Genomic DNA, 23,596 nt, shown 5'->3' on the forward strand with positions numbered 1-23,596 from the left:
TTGGGGCTTTTTTTTTTTTTTTCCCTCCTGTTCCGGCTCGGGGAGTTTATCCACGCGGGCTCGGGACGTGCCGAGGGTCTTCAAACAGAACTATATAAGGAGTAGCGAACTATGTATGATGATAGCATGAGATACTGCCTTTTAATTGAGTGATGTCCTTTTCGAGCAGAAATCAATACGATCGCCTGTTCCGTTGAGTATCCCATGTCACTACTGCGAGTTACTATCTACGATACCACTAAACGCAGGATCAGGATACCAAAGGTTGTTGTTCCTTGAAGGCTGTGTGGGACGCTGAACTTGTTCGTCCCACAAATGCTACCGACGAGTCAGACCTGAGTGCTAAAGAGTTGAGATCCTGGATCATCGAACTTACCCAGTCGAGATTAGAAGGAGCATCAAGCATCCCTTCGATCACATCCAGAGATGTGAAAGAAGGTTCTACTACATCCAGCCCAAGTCTCTCGCTTGACGTAGCAACGGAGTATGGTGCGTTCACCGCGCTCAAGTTTTCATACGATGGAGGCAGAGCTAAAATGGGCATGAGTGGTAGTCGTGAAAGCATGATGTTAATAGAATTTCTTACCGGTGTGCGTATCAACCAGTCGGTCATCTGAGTTGCCAGCTGCCAGTCCTTTAATCGGTTCTGCTGTACTCATACCCCCTTTCTTAACCCTGCGAAGCATAATTGTCAACGCAGCATATGCCTTCTGTGCATCCATCGATCGTCGGCGAATTTGCTCGAAAATTTGATGGGATATTTCTAAACTAGTTAGAAGGTCTTCGCGTCCTTTGATAACGACCGTTACATCGCTGTTCATGATCGGCTCCCCCGGAGGATCATAGGACAACTCTAGACAAATGATCATCGCAGCAAGCAGATAATCAGCATACTGAAGTGAATTTGGGAACTGCCTGTCGCGATATAAGATCCCTCCTGGTTGAGTTTCATGGTGTAAGTCTGCTTGGTGACGGAGTATCTCTTTGGATGCACTCATGCACACCCATCTCGAATATGCATACCGGAGATTACTATGGACTTCACCTAAATAACGTCGGTGGAGCACACAGCGAGCTTTTTGATACAATATCTCCAATGTGTATCGCCGGAGAATCAGATCCGATGGGTCTGCGAATGATTGATCTACTGGCCGTATTCGAAAGTTAAAAGGAACAAGGCCATACGCTTCCTCCAATCGACGGTCAATTTCAAGAATTTCGTCGTAGGTCACGGCTTCCCGCGAATATGCAAGATCTGAGACTTTGCCAAACACACCCATGATTCTCGATTTCGCCCGAATATAGGACGCAGTAGTGAGTTCAGACTCGGGTCGCGATGGTGGCAGATGCGTAGTTCCTTCGTTAAAGTCTTCATCGCATATATTGCGTGGCAGTTCCACATCATCTTGCCAGTCCTGTATCGTCCGTGGCAGACCAACTTGAAACGAGATCAAGGTGTCTAGTTGGCGCATAGTCGCCCACACACGTCTCCTCATTTCGCCTTCATAAACAGAAATGCTGGGAAAATGCCCCGGATCACGATGGTACCCTGTCCGCATCGCTAACCTAATAGTGATCCCAAGGAGGAAGGATACGCTGACTTGAGCATCATTGCTTCGATGAAACTCTCCTAATGTATAATAGAAAAGCGCCTCGACCTTAAACTTGCCAGGCTGCGTGTAATTTGACTGGACAAGGCACTGTGCGGCGCGCTTCCTGAAGGTACTAATGATGTCCCCGGAGTCCCCTAGGTAGACCGATAAGGGCTCCCCCAGACGTTGTTGAATAGTTATTGACAGTGTAAGAATAGCATACAAATATGCTAGCCACGAGAGAGACGTAGCCTGTGGTATTGACCAGAACAGATTATACTGCAAAATAGATTACTAGGTGTCTGCAGCCAGCCTTATTCCGGATAGGGATTCTTACCTCCTTTTGAAAAGTGGGAATATGAATTGTGGCTATGGATTTGTTAGTCATGTTAGTAACTATGCAGGAGACACGCCAGAGAGATCCAAGTACATACTTAACACGGGTTCTTTGCTATTGATGAATTGTGCTATGAGTCGATCTGTTACCGGCCGTGGCGGAACGTCGGCTAATAAGTCTTCTTTGCTCACTGCTTTGTTCAATCCTAATAGAAGAGTTGGTGAAGGCATATTGAGGTGACCGTCGTCAAGTGCTTCGTCATCTGAAATATCATTGCCTTCTTGCAAGTACTCCCGAACGCCGTTAATCTGCGAATGTCTCGTTAGAACAAGTCAAGTAACTAAGGGGGGGGGATAAACAATGGAGACATTGGAGTCCACTGACTTCCTCGAGTATGGCAGTCCAGTGAGCACCGTCAATGTAACTCGTTCCAGTATTTTCCACCACCAGCTTACTAGACGGGTCTAGAGGGGACTCCTTAGGCTCGAAGCCCGTGCTAGTAGAAGACGTCCTTGGGATTACTCCGGCGTCAGTTCTCCGGCTCGTCGCTGGCCCATCATGTCCTTCTGGCCTATGAATAACATGACTTTCTGCCAGGCTCTTTTTCTGCGTCAATGATAGAATCAGATTCTCGAGATGCTGCAGACGGTCCTGGACAAGGGTTGGACTCGTCCGGCCATGCGAAGTCCTCCCACGAGGACCCCGACCGACAAAGGTGCAGGAGAGGGCTTCACCTCTCTTCTTGCAGTTCGTGCACGGATATGTGCGACAGCATTTAAGTCTAAGCCGAACCATTAATTATTGGGAATCACGCCTTTTGATATGCTGAGTTGAGGGCTCACTTCCGGCTTCTACAGGCTGTACAAGACAGCTGGACTCTAGTTCTCTTTTTCTCGGTGGATGACAACGAAGTAGTGCGAGTGTCTTTAGAAGTAAAATCCGCCATATCTGCAATATGACATTATACACTGTCTTGGTGTTCCGATATGAAGTTGTTTGGAAACCAAAGCTCCTAGAGCTAACATGTTGGGTGTCATGTAGAACGTGACTTCGGCCTCCGTCCGTTATCTCCGTCACTTCCAAATTTAAATCGAGCCAGATTAAAATTAAATAAATTTACGTGGCCATCATAAATAATATGGACTGACTATGCTTTTTGAAGATATTTTGAACTATCCGAGATGTGTTCTTACAATAAATAAGATAGGATCTCAGCCTGCAGCTTATGAAAAACTTCTCGGCATTATCGTTCTGTGTACAGTATAGGGGCGACTGACTATCTTTGGCCGCCAGCGCTGGCGATACCCACTGCAGACTGACTGATAACTAGTAATTACTATGGGTGTTTAGGCATCAACCTAGTCCAATTACATGCTGTGTTAAGAAGCAAGCTTTTAGTTCCTGGGAAAAACAGGCGGGTGACAAGTTACTGGCCAAATCGAGGCCAGGTTTAACATATGTGGTCCACCACCACGACATCGACCGAGACCTCGACATATATTCTCCTAATATCGCAGGATTCTGAACCCTGGAGGACGATGAAGGTGTCAGCGTGAGTTAGGAATCTTAAGATGCGTGGCAAGACATGATCCTGGGTTGTCGGGACCGAGGCATTGTCTTCGGCCGACTAAGAGAAATTAGCCATTAGCAATGGCTGTTATATGGCCAAGGGTCTGAGCCTATGAGAATTTTGCCAACGCAGGCCCCACGTCGTGGATTAATTAATGCAATGTGATATCAGTGTTACGCGCCGCCATATATTATGTGCTGCAATATCTTAAGACTCGTCGGGGGTAGTTTTGCGGATTCTTATAGGATGGGCCCTGGAAAAGGATCCCACCGACGTTGAACTGTTGGCTGTCTGGTCCCTCTTGAGTAGCTTTTCCTGCTGGTCACACATGCCAATCCTTAGGGGGGTTTTTCATGCATCTTCACGCATTCTGTCAGCGTGTGCTCGTCGCGGATGGGCCTACAGATACACTGTACTGGGAGGTTAACAGTCTTGACTCCTAGGTTACTATATATAGCTTCGCTGCACAAATCTAGTATGCTAGCTGCCCGTTTAGGCTCTTAGACGCTTATCTAGCGCGGGGTTCTCTGCACCAGGATTCACATTCTATACCGATATTCCGAGTATAGTATAGCACAAACCGGGCATTCTGGCGCTTCAGAGGGGTACTGTGAGCAACTGTACAGGCGGCTTTCTTCAGGTATCCCATAATTTCGGACCGAGTACAGTATTTCAACCTCCCGGAGTATGATCAGCTTTATCGCTGTTCTACCAGGAGAAAGTGGTGATCATGTGTATATACTGCGAGCACCTCGTGGATTGTAACCTTTGGCCCTACCTCCTGTCATCAGACATTCAAGATGACGTCAGGACTTGGAGAAAAGCCGCTTACTTTATAGTGAGGGTTACTTTCGTTTTCATGGCACCTGCACACGTCACGGTGCTTGTAGTCGTATGCTATACGCAAGCTTCTACTACCAGTAGTTATCCTACAGCCCGGTGCACAGGAGAAGTTGCTCTTATGCTGACTGTGCTAAAATTTCCCCATGATAAGCATATTGATACTGTGCAAGCGCTGTGATCAGACCTTTCCGGGGGGGGAAACTGACTCAACCACAACTGGAAGGACGAGGTAGACTATTGTACTACAGCGACATATCAGTGGCACACCGTGATTGGTCTCACTCGTTGCTGAAGCTAAGATCGTGATTTCTGTTGATCTGGTAGGGAACTGATGGTAACTGTGGGACACTGTGGTACACTTTGTCGCCTGATGTATGTTCCAGAGCTAGTCATAGGGGTCTCCGTGCTGCAAGTCAAGGGGTAATGAACAAGTTTTATTTTACCCAAGAGGTTCATAAAGAATGTGAGAAGCTGCCGGAAACAACATAGGCTTACCATTGGTGAGCACATTGTCACTGATACTAGTAGTTACTCAGTCCGTTCTGACACCCCAGAGTACTAGTATTATACTAATCCACACATATCAATGGTAAGAATAAATACAATATATCCATTAACTTATCGAACGATTTCTAAGGAATCTGTGTGCTCAATGGATCGCAACAGACTGGGTTGAATTGTGCTAACAGTTGTGGTGAAATCAATAAGACTCCAATCGATACTGTGCTTCCTGTAACAGCGATATACTCAGTAAACACTGCCTGCTGGCATATAGATGTCTGTAAAACCACGAACAATATCGTGAGAGTCGGAGAAATGGCGCTTGGTATAAACAGCTCTGTTATTGTTGGGGATTATAGATTAAACACCATACTTTCCAGGTGCTCTGCCAGTTAAGCAATATCCTCACGACCCTTTTCACCAATTTGGTTGGGGAGTGCACAATGAAATATCCGAGTAGTAAACGAGAAAGATTGAAGAATAGAAAAAGATTTGGAATAAGGGTAAGGGTCCACTTGAAACTTTTTTCTTTTTTTTTTTTTTTTTCTTAGCCATTTTCTGCCCCTCTTTCACCTAGTATTATTCAGGATTGTCTGCAAAGGGTGGATCGGTGTTGCCTTGTACAACAGGGGTCTTTACCGGCGAGAAGCATCAGATGTCTCCACCATTAGGCAAGTCATTGCAACCTGACCGGTTGTATTAGCAATTTGCAGTGTGTCCATGCGAATGTCTCTTTTCTTCTCATCTTTTTCTTTTTCTTTCTTCCTCCCCCCCTCCCTGTCTTATTTTTTCACCTTTTTTTTTTTTTTTCCTCTTCTTCTTCTTTTCTCTGTCCACTTACTTGTAGATCCAAAACACATTCTAAGCTTCTACTACCACCACACCGGCGTTTGTTGTTTTACTTGGCGAGAGGAAAGAACAAGTACATGTAGCTCAACCACCATTAATTGGTACTCCCTGCAAGTACTATGCAGTAGTGTAATGATTGTTCCTGCAGGGATAAAAAAATAATTAAATAAAATAAAAACACCTAAAGCAATGCGGGGTAGGTGAGACGATATGAATGGCTGAAACCACGAATTCTGCAGAGACTGACTGATAAAATCATCTAAATTCACTTCACTCCCGTGACTCCAACGTGACAGTGAATGCTCTTCTGATATATTTATATATCTTTTCCATTTCCTTCCTTCTTTTTTTTTTATTTATTTATCTTTTTTTTCTTCTCACGAGCTGTATACCTTAAGTCCCCTTCATTTTGATTATTCGAACTTTTTTTTTTTTTTTTCTTAATGATTATTGTGCATACTAAAGTCTGGTTCTTCACCATTTTTCCTTCGTCAATTGCCCACCATGCCTTTCATCGAGTGCTCCTCCCCACCCATCAAAATGGGCAATCCCCGAATTGACGCTGCTTCCCAGGGAAAATTGCTACCTACTATCATCGACGAGCTGGCTCGCGATGAACCTAATGGTCTCTGGATGGAATACCCTACCTCCTCAACCAATCTTGATGCTGGATATAGCCAGATTACTTATGCTGAACTTGCAAATGCTGCAAACGGCGTTGCCAATTGTATTACCAGTGCTTTGGGAAGAGACAATACAGGAGAGTCACTGGCCTGGTTAGCGCCCAATAGTCCCTTGTGCTCTATCACGCTTATTGCGGCCATGAAAGCTGGCTTCAAGGTGTGCAAGTCATAGACATGTATATAAAGCCGTGCCCTTGTCGCTGATCACCGAGAGCTCTAGTTGTGTTTGATATCAGAAAGAAATACAGTGGCTCAGAATCACAAGCTATTAGAGGACGTCGAATGTTCTGTCATAATCACGACGAATGCGGCCTTTCCACAGGTTCGAGCCACTTTGAGTGGAAAGCAGATCTCCGTTATAGAGCTGCCTCTATTTGAGCAGCTCCTACATGAGCACCAAAGAAGATATGAGTATAATAAGGAACTCAAGTTCCTGTATTACGAAACCGCTTTCATCATCCACAACCCGTGTTCCACAGGCAAGTTATCAAGAAGCAACACTTAAGTTAAGGGGGCATCAGCTGATTGACCCTAGGATCGCCGAAGCCCATGTTGTTATCTCACAGCTTCATCGCAAATGTAGCACGTAGTATCGGGCTCTCTGCCCCGGAGGGCTATGAAACTCAGAGCTCCATGCTTGGGAACAATAGATGCCTTTTGCTTTGCCCTCTGAGTGACGTAAGTATAGAAATCCACTCTTTCCGCAGGATGTTGCTGACAGATATCAAGCCGGCTGGCGTACACTTCAGTGTTTTGAATGCTATTTTTAATAACACAGCAGTCATCCTGCCACTCCCTGAGTTGCCCCAAACGGGCCGAAGTTTGACCCAGACGCTCCGATATATTGACGCAGATTGGGCAGCTCTAACTCCATCAACCTTAGAAGCCATGTCGAATGATCTGTCATCGCTAGAGGCAGCTGCGAGTCATCTCGAATGTCTTGTATTTGCAGGAGGTTATCTTGCTAAAAGATATGGCGACTTGATTGCTTCCAAGATTAAGCTTATGCCCTCGCCACATTCACCTGAAACGGGGCAGCTTCCCACGATATATCGACATGAACATGATTTCAGATACGACTGGAACTACTTTCGGTTCCACCCTGCTGTGGGTGCAAGATTTATCCCGATGGGTGCGGGCGTATATGAACTCGTGTTCAACAGAACACTTGCCACCGAACTGTATTTGCCGATTTTGGCCAACTCATACGAGTTTCTGGCACAAGATTTATACGCCAAGCACCCAACTATACCAGATACATGGACCCATGCACCGCAAGTGATACCTTTAATTCATGGAGAAAAGGCAGAGCCCATCGAATTCAACAGAAATGTATGTAGCTTCTCAGATATCTCAGCTACTCTCGAGCAGGTTCCTGGCGGTTAATGAAGTTTAGCGACTGCAATTCTCAGCTTCCTGAATCACTACAAATCGGGAGCCCCTTGCATGGCTCGAAATCTACTCGTATCCCTGTAATCCAGAATTTGAAGGAGTTTGGCACTGCTCCTCCACCTGCACGATGTTTAGACAAGAGCTATCCACAACCATCACAGAAAAGACAAGACCGCAAGAATTCATTCAGCTGACCTGACCTCGGCCTTCATCGCAACTTGTCCGCTAGGAGCAAGAATTTGCACTGCTCCTACACCAGATCCCTCCTCCTCACCGAGCACAATCTGGTACTTGTCCTCTGCGTATAATGGACTCGTCGCCCTGTACGTAATGCTCCCTGGGAGCATCGCTGCAGGATCGCCCTTGTTTGGCCGTGTATCCCTCCAGAGATCCAAGATCGAGATCAAATTAAGCGGGCCGTGGACGACGATGTCCCTATGCCCCTCCATCTGCTGGGCCCATGGGGTCGAATAGTGGATCTTGTGAGGGTTGAAAGTCAACGCCGAAAACCGGAAAAGAGTGACGGCTGTCTGTCTCAAGGTTCGGGTGTGAGTCTTAGCCGTTGAGACAGTTGACGAGGAGGCTGGTGCTGAAGGCAATGGTGCCGGGTCACTTGTTGTTGATGATACAGCTGGTACAGCTAGTGCTTTACGGAAGACCCAGTTCCTGGTAGAACATTAACATTCAACGACCATGGGAACATACTAGTGTAAGTGTAAGATAAGAACCTACCGACGGTCAATAATCGCCACGCCATGCTTGTTGCGAAACTCCTTCTCTACGCCCACTACGATCATTTCCTCTCCGGTCTTCCGTACCACTTTGGGTTCGGCACTAAGCACTTTCGTAGTTTCCTGGACTTCTTGTCCCACGCGCAATGGGTTAGGGCTCCCATCTGCGGCACGCGGCCAGCGCACCTCGCCCCCTGCCCACATGCGCCGGCTGAAGGGAGTCTCCGGGTTGTAGGAGCCGTCGGTACCGTCTACACCTAGTTCATATTCCAGAAATGCGGGAGTGAAGTAAACTAGGTGATAGCCTGGCGGGAGGGGGGTGCCGGGAGGTATTGACGTTGAAGCATTGCTCAGCGATGGGGTGTCAGGGTATAAAGATGGACGGTTCAATGTGAGTGACAAGAGCTGTAGCTGATTGGCGTCAAGAAATTGTGAGCGAGTTTGCGGCCCCAGGGACTGGAAGCGTGACAGAAATGATTCTGCAATGGATGTGGCGGAGGGAACGGCCACTGAACGTCGACAATGATGTACTGAGAAGCGACGGAACGAAGAGTACCCTCGAAACAGGGCCTGGCTGGAATGCCTGGCCCCCTGTACAGCTGAAGAGAGTACCATCCTGAGTTTATACGGTTGCTATAGACTTGACTTCACTCAATCACTCGTTTTCTTGCTGTTTACAAAAGGTGGTTGCAAGTTGGGTTACAGGGGGAAGAAGCATCTCGAGAGTTGGGGTTGAGGGGTTTCCGAAACGCGGGCAATGGGTCTCGGTCTCGGAATCCTGGACAGAGATGTTTCCGAGGTACTAACTATCTTGGGCCATTGTACTTATCACTAGATTAGGAAATAAAATCATCGAAGCATCGGCGACTTTCTCTTTCGCCGGGATGAATTCGAGATCATTTCCTCAACAGTTGCAAATACTCCAACGGACTATTTGGTATCGCCGCATATACAACGAATGCGTCAATTTGCGTGTTGCCAAAACACAAGGTGAAAGCTAGAAAACTCGGGGGATTTTCATTTTAGCCGATCTGCCTCTCGGTCTCCTCTACCTAAACCTTTAGACCTAACTTCTTCTGATGACAGTATCTCCTCTGCTTTGAGGTCCACTGCTTTCGGGTGTTTGACACATATACCCAGTATCTCTCTGGAAAATGTTCTTGAAGACCTAGCAAATGCCCGGACTTCTTCATTCTTGAGCTTTGCTAGCAACCCTTTCGATGTGGTCATTTCCGGTGAAAACGCATGGGTTGTGGTCCAAAAAGACACTATCCGAGCTGACGAGACCATCGAAGCTGGAGTAAGCAATCCCACTGACACTTTGAAATGTCAAAATAGTCTTCCCCCTTACTATGAAGAACCCGGTTTATAAGGGGACATAGTGCAAGGTTGGAGATTTTGTTGGGCTCAGATATGTCAGGCTGGAAAGGTGTGATCGATGGTTGCCTGTAAGTGACAAACAATGATATGATATCATGGGTGTTGAGGGTATAGGGTCCTCGTCTTCTTCTTCACTCTTTACGCCCTCCCTCTCTTCCCATGTGCAGTCAAAAGATGCCAATCACGTGTCCTCGCACATGTTTCAAGGAGCAGTCCAAAGCCAACAATGTGTCTGCAAGATCCCATGCATTGTCGAAACATAGCGCACATCTTCATAGGCTTCTGAATCCAACATATAACGGACCAGAGATTATATACACATAAAATGTCATCAGGTCCACCTTGCAACGTGACGAGCAAGCTTCACATGGCTGCTGATCAAATTTCATGGCTTACATGGAGCATTCTTGATCTCCTTTTGCCCGATAAGACGTACCTCTGAGTCGAGGTGCCACCATATCAGAAGGCTTGCAATGTGGCGGAACAGTCTTGGTCTAGGCCAGCAGAAAGTAGCTAGCCCCTTGATAAAAAGGGGTACCATGTGTCTTATCTGTGCTGTTTGGAATTCTTCGACTGAATGCTCCTGCAGGACAGGAGCATCCTTCAGCAACACAAACATACTAACCCCTTACGTCAGGTCTGCAGCGATAGAAAGCAACAGTAGCATCATATTGAGAGGAACGATGACATCGCTATTCATGCGCAAGTCCTTGCACAGGCTACTGCCGATAAGCAAGGGGATCTGCAACATTCCTAGAGCTGGATCGATTTAGATTCTGGACCTGACTCCATTCCATGTTCATGAGAGAAGGCTTGGTGGACCCTCTACCGTTACCTTGCCAATTGCTTCTTTGGCAATTGTCACGTATCTAGGTTTAGGCGTCAACATTTTACGGTGCTCACTCTGGCAATTACATGGTGCCTCTCCTGCATCATGAACGCCACTCGACACTTCTTCCGGGTAGTGAAGGAGTATATATGTAATGAGGTCGGCTGATCGACACTGTCACTGAAGAAGGATAAAATTCAATGGACTAATAATTAAGGATTCTAATACCACTCATTGTCTTTACGACTAAACTTCTTTTTTTTTTTCTTTTATTAATCTTCAATTAATTTACTCCGTTCCCCTGCTCTCTGATATTTTTTCTTCTCTCTTTGTGGCTACCAAATCCAACCATCGTGGCAATTGTAATGGCAGACACTGAACAGGGTTACGACCCAAAAGTACAGGTCAAGGAGACCGGACCCCAGGTCCATACACTGGAGTTACTATCTACCGATGCAGAATTGAAAGGTTCTAACTTTCAAAGAGGTATCGCGGTATTTGGTCGAGTATTCGGTAAAGTGTCTGGAGTTGAGGCTCGAGGAATTGAACGCGTAGCAGATGATGAGCGCCAGGCCCCGGCACCCAATACTTACACTCGCATCTTTCTTTTGTGGCTAAGCTCTGCGTTGACCGGGAACAACATTATCGTGGGACTGTACGGTCCATCCTTATATGGGCTTGATTGGAGCCAGGCCACCACATGCGCCACTTTGGGGGTTATACTAGGAAGTATGTGTGTAGGGTATATGAGTACTTGGGGTCCCAAAAGTGGGAATCGAACATTGGTAAGAATTACCAAGACGATGATCATGGGCTTTATAGTTAATATTGCACTTAGGTCGTGACTCGATACTTCCTTGGATACTACCTCAGCAAGGCATGCTGTCTACTCAATATCTTCACCATGTTGGGATATGGCATGGTGAACTGCATTCTCGGAGGCCAGGTCATCTATACCGTATCCGGAGGCCGTACAGCTGTTCCTGTTGGTATAATTGTAGTATCTATTCTGACCTGGTTCATCGCCACTCTTGGTGTGCACCTTTTCCAGTTCTACACTAGGTAACTAGAAACCCTTTCCATAGATAGTTCTGGCCTCCACTGCCTTTGTTTAGGGTCTTTCAGCTGACACCCAGCCATAGATACGCTTGGATCATCCAAATCTTAACGTTGGCCATCATGATTGGCTCTGCCGGGCCAAGCTTCATCACCTCACCTTTCTTATCCTCAGATATCCCTAGAGCGACAGCCTCAGATCGGCTTTCGTTTTTCTCTCTTTGCTTCGCCTCGGCCATTACCTGGGCTCCAGCAAGCGCAGACTACTTCGTCTACTTCCCAACAGCAACCAATTCATGGCGAATGTTCCTCGCCGGTAGCGCAGGCATGAGCCTGGCAATGGCTTTAACAACACTTCTAGGCATCGGCCTAGCAACAGGGATTGACTCGAATCAAGCTTGGATTGAGGCTTCTCTTGCCTCCCCTGGGAGTCTGCTCGCGGCCTCCTTCAGCAACCTACATGGCTTTGGCCGGTTTTGCGCTGTCATCCTCCTTCTCGGCACAGTCTCTAACAATATCCCATGCACATACTCAGCGGGTCTCAACCTCCAAATGCTAGGCCGCTACGGCCCACGTATCCCGCGACCTCTCCTGACTACACTAGAAGTCGTGATCTACACCGTCTGCGCAATTGTCGCTCGCGAGTATCTTCGCGAGATCATGGAGAATTTTCTCCCGCTCATGTCTTACTGGATTGTGGCATGGCTGGCGCTTTGTCTGGAAGAGGCGTGGATTTTTCGCCGAGGGCGCGACTATGACTGGGCAATTTGGAATAATCCACATCGTTTGCCGATGGGTCTTGCTGCCGGTGCCAGCTTTGTATTTGGGATTTTGGGTGCCGTCCTTGGAATGGTAAGTGCTTTTGTCATACGCAATAAGTCCTATATTACCATGTTGGACTATGACATACGGTCTTCTTGTCTAGTACATACAGTCACTAATGTATTATTCCAGTCTCAGTCATACTTTGTCGGACCGATTGCCAAGGCCTTGCCTCAGAAGTGTGATCTGGGCATGTGGCTTGCATTTGGCTTTACAGCAGTGGTATATCCAGCTTTTCGATGTGCCGAGTTACATGTTGTGGGACGGTGACAGCTTTGGTAGACCGTGGGAGGATATAACATCTAACATACGCTGGGAATAATACTGTTCGGACGCTAATGATATCACAAAACACATGTACGGCCCATTCCCGAGGAAATTTAAAGTAACGAGTGGGCAGAGTATCATCGCTCGATAGGCGGGGATGATGTTCACCGCATATATATACTTAAAAGCCTGACCGAGAAGATAGATTGTATAGATCGTCATAACATAGGAGAAACCACTACAGCTTCACCTGTCCACCCTGCAAGCGGCTCCAGTCATTCTGCTTAAAGGGCACGTACTTGTCCCCTTGGAGCCAGTACAGCTTGTCCGGAGTACTGACCAGCGACGGGTCTACGCCTTCGGTTCGCAGTACATGCTTTTGCTGCTTGTTGTTTCCTGTTCCCTGCATTTCCGGCGCGAGACGGAGGAAAAGCGGGACTGCGAAGCGAGGTAGATTCTTTAGGGCGTGAGCTGCAAGACTGCTCAGTGTCTCTTGGGTGGGGGGTATGAGCACCGATGGGTCGGTGGCCTGGTGCTGTTGTTGCAGAATAATGGCGGCACAGCCGGCGCGTCCGTCGTGATTAGGCAGCGCAACACCATAGACGTTAGCTTCATGCACATCTGGGTGTGCTCCTAATACCTCGGCAACCTCACTTGTGGACACATTTTCACTCTTCCACCGGAAGGTATCACCGAGTCTGTCGTTGAAGTACCACCGGCCTTCAGTGTCCCACCGCACCATATCACCAGTGCGGAAGTATGCATCACCCTTTCGCAGCACGTCACGAACAATCTTGCTTTCGGTAGCCTTAGAGTTCTTAAAATATCCTTGGAAAGTCTCTACAGGATCTGCCGCGTTGATGGCATACAGCAGCTCGCCGGGCTCGCCTCGTGGCACTTCCTTACAGAACCCCGTCTTTGAGTCCCGCCAGGGTTGCTGCGTTTCATGATCAACCTGAACAACGGCCAGGCCGCCTCCTAGAATCAGCCTACTAAGCGAGCCATTTCGCCCGATTGCCCCTGCTGTGAAGTCGTTGGAGGAGAGATTCCAGGACCCACTGGTGCCTTCGGTTGCTGAATAAAACTCAGCAATCGTGGGGATGTTAAAACGCTCTTTGAAGCGGCCCCAGATATCAGGTCGCAAGCCGTTCCCGAACACTGCGCGAACATTATGCTTCTTGTCCAAGTCCTCTCCGGTGACAGGATCAATCTCAGGCGGAACGGCCATCAAGTACCGCAGGGTTTCACCCACATACTGTACAATTGTTGCTTGATTCTCCCGTGCTTCCCGCCAGAAGCTTCTAGCGGAGAACTTGCGGCCGATGATCAGGGTTGACCCGCCCAGCAAGCAAGTTACGAACCCCAGGATCGAGGCGGATGAGTGGTAAAGTGGCATGCACTATATTGGTATCAGCCTATTGCGTAAGAAAGGACAGTGAACAATTTTGCAAGAGTTAGTGGGAAGCATACTGTGAAGAAACGGTCATTCTTGGCCAACCCTAACCAATGGGTGACAAATGTGCCGCCGGTCCAGCACTTCCTCCAGCTGACGATAGCGGGTTTCGGTAGGCCGGTAGTACCGCTTGTGTATATAAGCAAAGCCAAGTCACGGAGGGCAGGACCATTTCGGACGCTGTCATCTTCGCGCGTGGCCTCCATCTGTATGATTTGGGACTCCACTTCGGGTGTGAAAAAGACCACATCGACCGACCCACCACCTTCACGGAAGTCCGGTGAACCCAGCGTCTCCATCTGCTCAGGCGTAAATTGCTGACGGATTTCCTCGTCAACTACCAGCAATCTGGCGGTCGAAGTTCTGACGCAGTGTGTCAGGGGTTTCCCTGACAAGTTGTAGTTGATGAACGCGGGCACGGCGCCAATACTCCAGAGTCCCAGAAGAAGGAAGAGGAAGGTCGAAGAATTCATGAAATCCATCGCGACGATCTCCTTGGGCTTGATTCCGTGAACTCTCTTAAGCCAGGCGCCATACCGCAACGCCATGACGTAGGTTTCATAAAAGGTCCAGGCACGGCCATTATAGACGATGAATTGGTTGTCCTTGGTCGCCGGAGACAGGGCATGCTGCTCCAGTACATAGAAGAGGTTCAGATGGTCACGACGCTCTGCCAAGCGAGATTTGAAAATGGACTTGATCAAGCCCCCGATTAATGCCACATCATAGAACAGTGAGTATTTAGCGTTCAAGTATGCGAGTGTGGTGGCAACAGCAGGGGTAGCGATAGAAAGAGGAATATCTGAATCCCCAGTATATGGTCAGTGGTCATCATCAATGAAAGGTGGTTTTTAATAATTCTTGGCATTTCGGATGGGAATCAAGGAATCCAGGTACATACCAGGTAAAGGGATAGGCATCTTGGGGGAGCTGTAGTAGGGATCTGCTAGAGAAGCACGCTTTATGCGAGTTAAAGCGCAGACAATCGGGGGCTACGACGCAAGAGGAAGTGTAGAAGATCCAAAGGGTACAGGGAGGGATGGGTTTAAATGGATGTTTTCCATGGTCCATGGATTATGGTGTTGAAGGGCGATTGGAGTTGCCTCGGCTCGATTTATGGGTCCGGCTCTCTCGGAAAACGGGGACCAACATTACTTACCTGTACTAAATCTTCTGATCCACTTTTAGTAGTAAGGTAAGTACTCGGTATGTACGGATACTCTAGTACTAGTACATTTACTACACAGTACCTGGGGTCCACCCACTTGAGTTGGTTCTTTAGAGTTTAAAGATAAAAATAAAAATAACAAGAACAAGAACGTGAAGGAGTCGTATGTCCATGACCTTTGATAATTAAGTATACTACTCCGTACCTTCGATATGTAAAAAAATAAGAAAAAAAAACATATTTACTCTCGAATTTCATACAAACACATTGCAAGTACTTATGGCTCGGACCTCGAGGCGCTTTCATACAACCCTCCATCATTTATTTCTTCCGGATAATGGGGACTTCTTCATACCCGTCCTCCATAAAAGATCTTAACACCTCTAATCCCTCCTCTAACACGTGGGTTTCTTGGACCACTCCGATCCGGACGTAACCCTTGAAGTCCTCTCCCTCACCGAAACACTGACTTCCCGGGACAAACATGACGCCAGTCCGCTCTAGAAGCATTTCACAAAAGGCAACATCATCAACAGGTTTCCCCATTTTGCTGAATCGCACGAATGCTGTTGTTCCTGCGCGTGGTTTGACCCACTCACAGGCCCATCGATAAGATTCGATGAAATCTTCAAGGATAGCCAGATTCGTTTTCGCCAATTGGATATTCCGCTTTAAGAGATTGTGGATGCAGCTTGCATCCAGGGCATAGCTCGCAATGGCGTCGTCCAATTGGCTCACCGAGATGGTAGTATAGTGCCGCGTAGAAGCGCATGTCTCAATAACAGACCGATCACGAGAGGCTATCCATCCCACGCGGATGCCTGCTAAGCTATACGCTTTGGACATTGAACCAGTTACAATTGTACGTTCGTATCCCAGAGAAAGGAGCGATGACGGAAATTCAGGTTCCATAGGAGTAATGGAATGAAAGATAGGCCGGTAGACTTCATCGGCATGAACAAAGATCGACGAGCTGCGCGCAATCTCCACGATCTCTTCCAGCGTAGCCTGAGGAATCACAGCCCCAGTAGGATTCTGCGGATTACTGTCACCAAAACCTTGGATCAGTCATGTTGAGCGGGGTAACAGTGTGAAGAGGTAAAGGGGAGTACTATACTTCAGGATAATCAGCTTGGTGTTGGGGCGGATCAACTCCTTCAATTCATTAAGATCCAGTTTCCACCCGTCTTTCTCCTTCGATTTCCACAGGCTCACCTCGGCTCCGAGCGATGCTGGGACCGAGTAAAGCTGCTGATATGTGGGGTAATGACAGATGACATGGTCCCCCGGCCCAACCAATGAATAAAGCAAAAGAAAGTTGGCCTGAATAGCACCCGGTGTAATTAAGACATTATCAGAAGGCAATCGAGTGGGTGTTTTGACCGAGTAGAGATTGGCCAAGGTCCCTCGAAGCCGTTCCGAACCTCGAATAGCACCATACGTAAGCTTGGTAGAGAGATCTAATGGGCTCAGAGATTTATCCTCGGAAAGTTCTTGTAGATCCTTCACTGAAATAGAGGCACAGCATGTCTCTGCTATGTTGTACTTGGCATGATGTTCATGTTTATCCATCCACTTCCATGATGTTAGCCTAAAGAACTTGAGTTTATGCGGGGTTGTGAGGGGAGGGAGGATGTATGTACATGCCTGCTCCACGGCAAATTCCTTTACTTGAACCATGATGATGATGAGGGTGATGAGGGTGATAAGGCTGCGCAGGAAATCTCACAGAAGATTTAAATTTCTGGTCTTTGGTTTGTTCCCGGTCTTTTACAATTTCTGAATTCCCCCCCTCTTTTCTAAAAGTTGACCTGCTTCAGGAATTGTGATCGAATTCACCACAAATCACGTGCCCAACACCCCCGGATCTAACGCCGAAGCCCCAGTCCTTGGAGTAATTAGTACGTGAATGCCCCAGGCTGTCAGGCACCCAGCCGGCATGCCAATGCAGGTCCTCCGCCCGCGTCATCGGTGACTTGCGCTACTGTCTCAACCTCTCAACTACATCTCTCCCTACATCTCACCACCACTCCTTTTGTGCCTTGTTTTTTGCTTCTCTTCAGCCTTGTCTTTTGCGAGAAGTTTCTGTATTTCTCTTGCTTCCTATAGATAGCGCCTTCGAACGTCGACTAACAGCATAAATCAATGCCATCTTACCTACTAATCCCATCAGTCATTTAGTCATTCCGCACTGGTCACTCCGCTTGGCTCGAGACCCAGATTGCGAGTGAGGCGAGTGCTGTCCACTCTTCACACACATCGATCATAATGCGATCAAAGTTACCGGTGCAGCTCTACCTAGCCACCCTGCTCTCGTTATCGGTGTCTGCAGCTGTAGCACAGAGCAACTATTCCGACACCCGCGTTATATCTCCGCTCTTCAATGCTTTCGATAAACGCCCAGACGATTGCCCACCATGTTTTAACTGCCAATTAGATGCCTTTCAATGTGCTCAATTTGCTTCCTGCGATAATCTGTCCGGCAAGTGCGTATGTCCGCCTGGGTATGCTGGCGAGGACTGCTCGAAGCCGACATGTGGATCATTGGCCGATGGCCATGAGAGGACCCCACGGACAGACAAGTACTGTAACTGCAAAGATGGCTGGGGCGGCATCAACTGCAATGTGTGCCAGAACGATGACGTTTGCAATGCCATGATGCCTGAAGGCGAAGGGGGTGTCTGTTATAGCCAAGGTGTCACGGTCAAGGAAAATTTCCAGATGTGTGATGTCACCAACCGCAAAATCCTCGATCAACTTAAGGAGAAGAAGCCCCAGGTGACGTTTTCCTGTAAGGCAGAGGATCATTCCTGCAATTTCCAATTCTGGGTGGACCAGGTGGAATCGTTTTATTGTGGTCTAGATACCTGCGAATGGGGCCTAGAAACCACCCACGACCGGAACAGAACTCACTACAAATGTGAGAATATCAAGTGCAAGTGCATTCCAGGCCGCATGCTCTGTGGAGAAGAGGGCTCGATTGATATCGGCGATTTCCTCGACCAGTCCATCCAAGGTCCTGCATCCTTTACGTCTGTGTCTACCAACGGTGGCAGTGCGAATGACGGGAGCAAGTTCCAGGAACCCGCCATGGATAACTTGATCAAGAGCGTTTTCGGGGACGAAAGTATCTTCCTGAACTGTCAGTCTGGAGAGTGCTTGTACAAAACAGATGTACCTGGATACACGCGCCCCGTAAAACAAATCAACACACCCCTCATCGCTGGAGTTATCGCTGGTTGTGCACTCTTTGTTGTGGCGGTAATCCTGACCGTGTGGTACTTATCACGCAGATCGTATCGGGGACGTATTCAGTTGCCTCTCTCCGATGATTCGGATGATGAGGCCACCAAACTCTTGACGGATCACAAGCCAGCGGCGCTATATTGGGATAATGTGTCTTATTACTTGAATGGAAAGGAAATACTTTCTGGTATTCAAGGTGTCTCGCAGCCAGGCCAGATTACAGCCATCATGGGAGCTTCAGGTGCGGGAAAAACGACATTCCTTGATATTCTTGCCCGAAAAAACAAGCGGGGTGCAGTCCGCGGTGACTTTTATATCAATGGAGAAAAGGTCAATGACCATGATTTCAAGAGCACGATAGGATTTGTCGATCAGGAAGACACCATGCTCCCCACCCTAACTGTACATGAAACGATCCTGACGAGCGCACTACTACGGCTTCCCCGGGACATGAGTCGAGCAGCCAAAGAGCAGCGAGTGTTTGAGGTTGAAAAGCAGCTTGGTATCCATCATATCAGGGACCAGTTAATTGGCTCAGAAGAAGGAAAAGGCCGTGGTATCTCTGGTGGCGAGAAGCGCCGAGTGGGAATCGCCTGCGAACTGGTCACTAGCCCTAGCATTCTCTTTCTGGATGAGCCCACTAGCGGATTGGTAAGACAAGAATTATCTCGAATAACTGTGTACCCAGTAATTGTTGACATGTTTTATATAGGACGCTTACAATGCATTCAATGTAGTTGAATGTCTGGTGACCCTAGCGAAGACTTATAATCGGACCGTCATCTTTACTATTCATCAACCGCGATCCAACATCGTTGCGCTATTCGACCGACTTGTTCTCCTGGCACATGGGAAGACTGTATACTCGGGTCCTTTTTCCACATGCCAGCAGTACTTCGACAATTCCGGATATTCTTGCCCTCCTGGATTTAATATTGCTGATTATCTCGTGGATCTCACGATGCATGCCAGCGTCACCCGGTCCCATACCGACGAGGTCGTCTCTCCGTTGTTAGACGTGCGCTCAGACCCACCCAAGACTGCATCAAGCAGCTTGCGGGCTGTCAAGTCAGTTGCTAGTGCATCAAACGCAAGTATCGAGGATAATTCTAGTAGCACACTAGAGGCCAATCGAAGGCCGAAGAATGGCCGCCGGGTCTCTCTCAAGCAACGCCAAGATACGCAACTATATTCCCGGAAGAAAGATCGTGAACGTCCTGCCACCCCCAAAACAGATGAGGAAGATGTAGGTGATGTGGCGGAGAACCCTCAGCAATGGTTACGCCTTTCTCGTCAGCCGGGCCATGTTCCACCCCAGATCCTTGACGACCCTGATGAGTTACCTCCAATTGCACCAGGTCAAACTGATCTCGACATCTTGGTTGCCAACTATTCCAGCTCAGACGTTGCTCGTTCCGTGAATGACGAAATCGTAGCAGCCGTTCAGCATGCTCGTACCGCGAATGGTTCGGCCAACTCAGACATCCTCTCAGGGGCCCCTATCAGTACACCCAAGAGCTATGCTAGGGTCGGCCTGTTCCGTCAGTTTCTCATTCTGTCTCAGCGGACTTGGCGGAACCTGTACCGGAATCCAATGCTGATGCTAACTCATTATGCCATCTCTATTCTACTCGCTGTGCTGTGCGGATACCTGTTTTATGGATTGACAGACGATATCAAAGGTTTCCAAAATCGTTTGGGTCTTTTTTTCTTCGTCCTCGCCTTATTCGGATTCAGTACACTCACTAGCCTCACGGTTTTCTCAGCAGAGCGACTCCTATTTGTCCGTGAACGGGCGAATGGCTACTATCACCCTGTTACGTACTTTGCGGCTAAGGTGGTATTCGACATTGTGCCTCTGCGACTCCTGCCCCCGGTGATCATGGGGGTGATCGTGTATCCCATGACCGGACTGATCCCGGCATGGCCAGAGTTCCTCCGATTTATCTTGGTACTTGTCCTCTTCAACCTTGCAGCTGCCAACATCTGTCTTTTCATCGGTATCGTCTTCCGCGATGGAGGAGTGGCCAATTTGATTGGCAGTTTGGTGATGCTCTTCAGTCTGTTGTTTGCTGGTCTATTACTCAACCACGATGCAATTCCTAAGTCCGCTTTGTGGCTACAAACTGTAAGTTTATACATACTTGAGCTTCCCGAAGGTAGGATGAAAAAGCTAACTAAATCCTAGCTGTCCATCTTCCACTACGGCTTCGAGGCGTTGATTGTCAACGAAGTGACGTTCCTCACGTTGATCGACCATAAGTATGGGCTAGACATTGAGGTTCCAGGGGCCTCCATCCTGAGCGCTTTCGGGTTCGATACTTTGGCGTTTTGGAAGGATGTTATTGGACTGGGTATAATCTCCGGGGCGTTCATCGTGATTGCCTACGGAGCGATGCATGTTTTCCTCGTTGAGAAGCGGTAGTCACGTAATGAATGCATCACGCTTCGTCTAATTTACGTTCGGCGAGACTGGTGTTATTCTTGACCATTATTGTTTGGTGTTGAGTGGTGACAAGATATTGTATCATGTTCTTATAGCTCTTTTTTCTTTTTCTTTTTCATTTTGCTGGTATGATTTTTTTTTTCTGCTCTTCACCTATATCATGTTCATCTAACCCTTGCCTTAATTCCCGCTGAGGGGTTAGAGACGACTCACCGGAAGTGTATATATGCCCGTATGAGGAATGAGAATTATTACGGCGACCCCAATCAGTCCACGGGTATGAGCAGGTAGTACGCAGTTAGTACACAGTAGTAGAAAGAAGACTCCAGATGCGGATGGAAGCACGTGTTCCCCCCACGTCATCGTGCGGGCTTCATATGAGGGGCAGTTTTTATTATCATCATGATATTATAGATATATACATAGATTAATTTAAAATGTGTCAGTTGAGGCATATATAATGTATGTGAAATTAGAAAATATAACTTGACTCCTGTGTTATACGTAGCTGGCAAGCTGCCCATTTGGAACATCCATTGATTGCAGTGTTGACGAGGAGACTCCGCTTCTGGTAAGTAGTAAACTATACCTAGTATAGTAGGTGCATCGTGGACTGAGGCATCCCACAGCGATATCGCATTCGACCTCCATGTCCTGCATTCTATTATTAATACCGGTCTTATCGGTAATTATTTCTTCTATCCAGTACTCTGTACCTATTCTGTACCGTATGGATGTATACTCCGTACATGTGAGTACATACTTATTATGCTCGATAGGTACATAGATGTCCATATGTTTTTTCCCCTTACCATACGAGACTAGTGTGTGTATTGATTACTCTAGGCTTTCTCACCGCCCACACCGAGTCCGAAATCCAATCCAATCCAATCGCCTTCTCCAGCCTCGACTTTCCACTTCTCCAGTATCTCTTCACGTCTTCTGCTACCGGGTGTCTTCCCCTTTAACTTACTCTCTCTGAGTAGCCGATCTTCCTCTCCGAACCCCTAAGAGCGGCTATATCTTAGTTCGTCCTCTTTTTTCTCTTTCCCCTTCTCTCCAGCTCCTAAGACATTCCCCGAGCACAACCTCTCGAGCCTGCCCAACATGTCCGGCGAAGCGTGGCTCTACCTGTTGGCGGTGTTGATCAACGCCGTCAACCTGTTTCTGCAGGTGTTCTTCACCATTATGTATAGCGATCTGGAATGGTACGTTTCTATCCTCTCCTTTGCTTGCGGGCATTAAGGTTGGAGGAGCTCCAACCTCTAAACCACTAAGCGATTGCGACAAAATGACGGAGCTAACCCGCCTTTCTTTCCCGCAGTGACTACATTAACCCTATTGACCTCTGCAACCGTCTCAACGCCTACATCATCCCCGAAGCTGCCGTTCATGCCTTCCTTACTTTCTTGTTCGTAATCAATGGCTACTGGCTTGCGATATTGTTGAACCTGCCTCTGTTGGCATTCAATGCCAAGAAGTACGTCTTCAACCCTCATCTCTATAAAAAGAAGAAGAGTAAAAGGAGCTACTCATGAATGGTGATAATAACCGGACATTGCACTGTATAGGATTTTCGATAATGCGCACCTTTTGGATGCGACCGAGATCTTCCGCAAGCTCAACGTACACAAGAAGGTCGGTTGTTCGGGATTTACGTCATCACTCACTCGGAATGCCAGCTAACCGATTATCAGGAATCTTTCATCAAACTAGGTTTCCACCTTTTGATGTTTTTCTTCTACTTGTATAGTATGATCGTTGCCTTGATCCGCGACGAATCTCATTGAGTTCGTGACGCGATTGAGCATGCGATGCGCGGTGGCCATTCTGGCTGAAGTATCGCGTGATGCGCTATTTGTCTTGCGATAAGTAAGACTGGCTGAAGCATGATAAATACTCTCCGGCACGGTACCCGGACGCACTCATGTCGCCAATCTGGGTCTGTCTATTTTAGCGATCTCGGCGCTCCGCCGGTATGCCGGGGCATGCAATGGGAGATGGATGAAATGTAGGATATGCCTATGACAAGAAATCTGACGACTGGTTGGGGTGATGATCAATCTTTTGGTATAACGACTTAGACTGGGATGGTGGATGGAAAAACTGCATCGCTACGATGCAGTTCAATTGAGATATTTTTGCGTGTATTGATTTTACGTTGCGACTGTATTCCTCTTGATGTCTGATGTGCTGTATATACCACCACTCAAGCAGTGTTCCAATGAAGAGCGTACGATACCCTTACTGTGCCATTGTAATATCAATCCATCTCTGTATGCCTTTCCATCACAAATGATCGCTGTAGAAGTAGTGTGGTGTAGTTTAGTATGGAGAGAGCGCCGGTGGTGTAGAAACGGCAGTGTTCGTAGTGGGATACTCTCGCCGCCCGAAAAATTAGACTCTACTCGCCGCCTTTGAAACTTAGCTT

At 47.7% G+C, this 23,596-nt stretch overlaps 10 protein-coding genes across 10 annotated transcripts; 7 read left to right on the forward strand and 3 right to left on the reverse strand.

The window, feature by feature from the left end:
* Nucleotides 1-7: 7 nt before the first annotated feature.
* Nucleotides 8-2,710, reverse strand: BDV38DRAFT_250247 (putative C6 transcription factor). Its single transcript, XM_032054934.1, has 4 exons — nucleotides 1,930-2,710; nucleotides 587-1,871; nucleotides 377-531; nucleotides 8-318 (listed from the first exon to the last, which is right to left on the reverse strand). The coding sequence occupies exons 1-4, from the start codon at nucleotides 1,978-1,980 to the stop codon at nucleotides 211-213; spliced, it is 1,599 nt and encodes a 532-aa protein (XP_031912272.1). The 5' UTR covers nucleotides 1,981-2,710; the 3' UTR covers nucleotides 8-210.
* Nucleotides 2,711-6,058: 3,348 nt separating this feature from the next.
* On the forward strand, nucleotides 6,059-6,736 carry BDV38DRAFT_116964 (uncharacterized protein). Its single transcript, XM_032051054.1, has one exon. The coding sequence runs from the start codon at nucleotides 6,197-6,199 to the stop codon at nucleotides 6,545-6,547; it is 351 nt and encodes a 116-aa protein (XP_031912273.1). The 5' UTR covers nucleotides 6,059-6,196; the 3' UTR covers nucleotides 6,548-6,736.
* Nucleotides 6,518-8,128, forward strand: BDV38DRAFT_116982 (uncharacterized protein). The gene is made up of 2 exons (XM_032051057.1): nucleotides 6,518-6,532; nucleotides 6,596-8,128. The coding sequence occupies exon 2, from the start codon at nucleotides 6,925-6,927 to the stop codon at nucleotides 7,759-7,761; it is 837 nt and encodes a 278-aa protein (XP_031912274.1). The 5' UTR covers nucleotides 6,518-6,532; nucleotides 6,596-6,924; the 3' UTR covers nucleotides 7,762-8,128.
* Nucleotides 7,856-9,314, reverse strand: BDV38DRAFT_116993 (hydroxyacyl-thioester dehydratase HTD2). The gene is made up of 2 exons (XM_032051058.1): nucleotides 8,500-9,314; nucleotides 7,856-8,433 (listed from the first exon to the last, which is right to left on the reverse strand). Exons 1-2 carry the CDS (start codon nucleotides 9,111-9,113, stop codon nucleotides 7,950-7,952), a joined length of 1,098 nt encoding a protein of 365 aa, XP_031912275.1. The 5' UTR covers nucleotides 9,114-9,314; the 3' UTR covers nucleotides 7,856-7,949.
* Nucleotides 9,315-10,246: 932 nt separating this feature from the next.
* On the forward strand, nucleotides 10,247-10,706 carry BDV38DRAFT_116969 (uncharacterized protein). Its single transcript, XM_032051055.1, has one exon. The coding sequence runs from the start codon at nucleotides 10,352-10,354 to the stop codon at nucleotides 10,649-10,651; it is 300 nt and encodes a 99-aa protein (XP_031912276.1). The 5' UTR covers nucleotides 10,247-10,351; the 3' UTR covers nucleotides 10,652-10,706.
* Nucleotides 10,707-11,072: 366 nt separating this feature from the next.
* Nucleotides 11,073-12,855, forward strand: BDV38DRAFT_272260 (uncharacterized protein; the record flags this gene model as incomplete). Its single annotated transcript, XM_032057456.1, has 4 exons — nucleotides 11,073-11,436; nucleotides 11,709-11,769; nucleotides 11,850-12,615; nucleotides 12,718-12,855. 4 exons carry the CDS (start codon nucleotides 11,073-11,075, stop codon nucleotides 12,853-12,855), a joined length of 1,329 nt encoding a protein of 442 aa, XP_031912277.1.
* Nucleotides 12,856-13,090: 235 nt separating this feature from the next.
* Nucleotides 13,091-17,153, reverse strand: BDV38DRAFT_272262 (putative long-chain fatty acid transporter; the record flags this gene model as incomplete). The annotated part of the gene is made up of 6 exons (XM_032057457.1): nucleotides 13,091-14,251; nucleotides 14,323-15,107; nucleotides 15,465-15,469; nucleotides 15,829-16,518; nucleotides 16,591-17,048; nucleotides 17,121-17,153. The coding sequence occupies 6 exons, from the start codon at nucleotides 17,151-17,153 to the stop codon at nucleotides 13,091-13,093; spliced, it is 3,132 nt and encodes a 1,043-aa protein (XP_031912278.1).
* Nucleotides 17,154-17,447: 294 nt separating this feature from the next.
* BDV38DRAFT_117026 (putative ATP-dependent permease ADP1) lies at nucleotides 17,448-21,254 on the forward strand. The gene is made up of 3 exons (XM_032051059.1): nucleotides 17,448-19,370; nucleotides 19,432-20,847; nucleotides 20,908-21,254. The coding sequence occupies exons 1-3, from the start codon at nucleotides 17,742-17,744 to the stop codon at nucleotides 21,142-21,144; spliced, it is 3,282 nt and encodes a 1,093-aa protein (XP_031912279.1). The 5' UTR covers nucleotides 17,448-17,741; the 3' UTR covers nucleotides 21,145-21,254.
* A 429-nt stretch (nucleotides 21,255-21,683) lies between these two features.
* BDV38DRAFT_250268 (uncharacterized protein) lies at nucleotides 21,684-22,373 on the forward strand. The gene is made up of 2 exons (XM_032054935.1): nucleotides 21,684-21,944; nucleotides 22,012-22,373. The coding sequence occupies exons 1-2, from the start codon at nucleotides 21,815-21,817 to the stop codon at nucleotides 22,131-22,133; spliced, it is 252 nt and encodes an 83-aa protein (XP_031912280.1). The 5' UTR covers nucleotides 21,684-21,814; the 3' UTR covers nucleotides 22,134-22,373.
* BDV38DRAFT_250270 (cornichon family protein) lies at nucleotides 21,684-23,596 on the forward strand. Its single transcript, XM_032054936.1, has 4 exons — nucleotides 21,684-22,373; nucleotides 22,490-22,645; nucleotides 22,737-22,803; nucleotides 22,863-23,596. The coding sequence occupies exons 1-4, from the start codon at nucleotides 22,273-22,275 to the stop codon at nucleotides 22,953-22,955; spliced, it is 417 nt and encodes a 138-aa protein (XP_031912281.1). The 5' UTR covers nucleotides 21,684-22,272; the 3' UTR covers nucleotides 22,956-23,596.

The sequence above is a fragment of the Aspergillus pseudotamarii genome (assembly GCF_009193445.1).
Source record: "Aspergillus pseudotamarii strain CBS 117625 unplaced genomic scaffold BDV38scaffold_36, whole genome shotgun sequence".
In the NCBI taxonomy this organism is placed as follows: domain Eukaryota; kingdom Fungi; phylum Ascomycota; class Eurotiomycetes; order Eurotiales; family Aspergillaceae; genus Aspergillus; species Aspergillus pseudotamarii.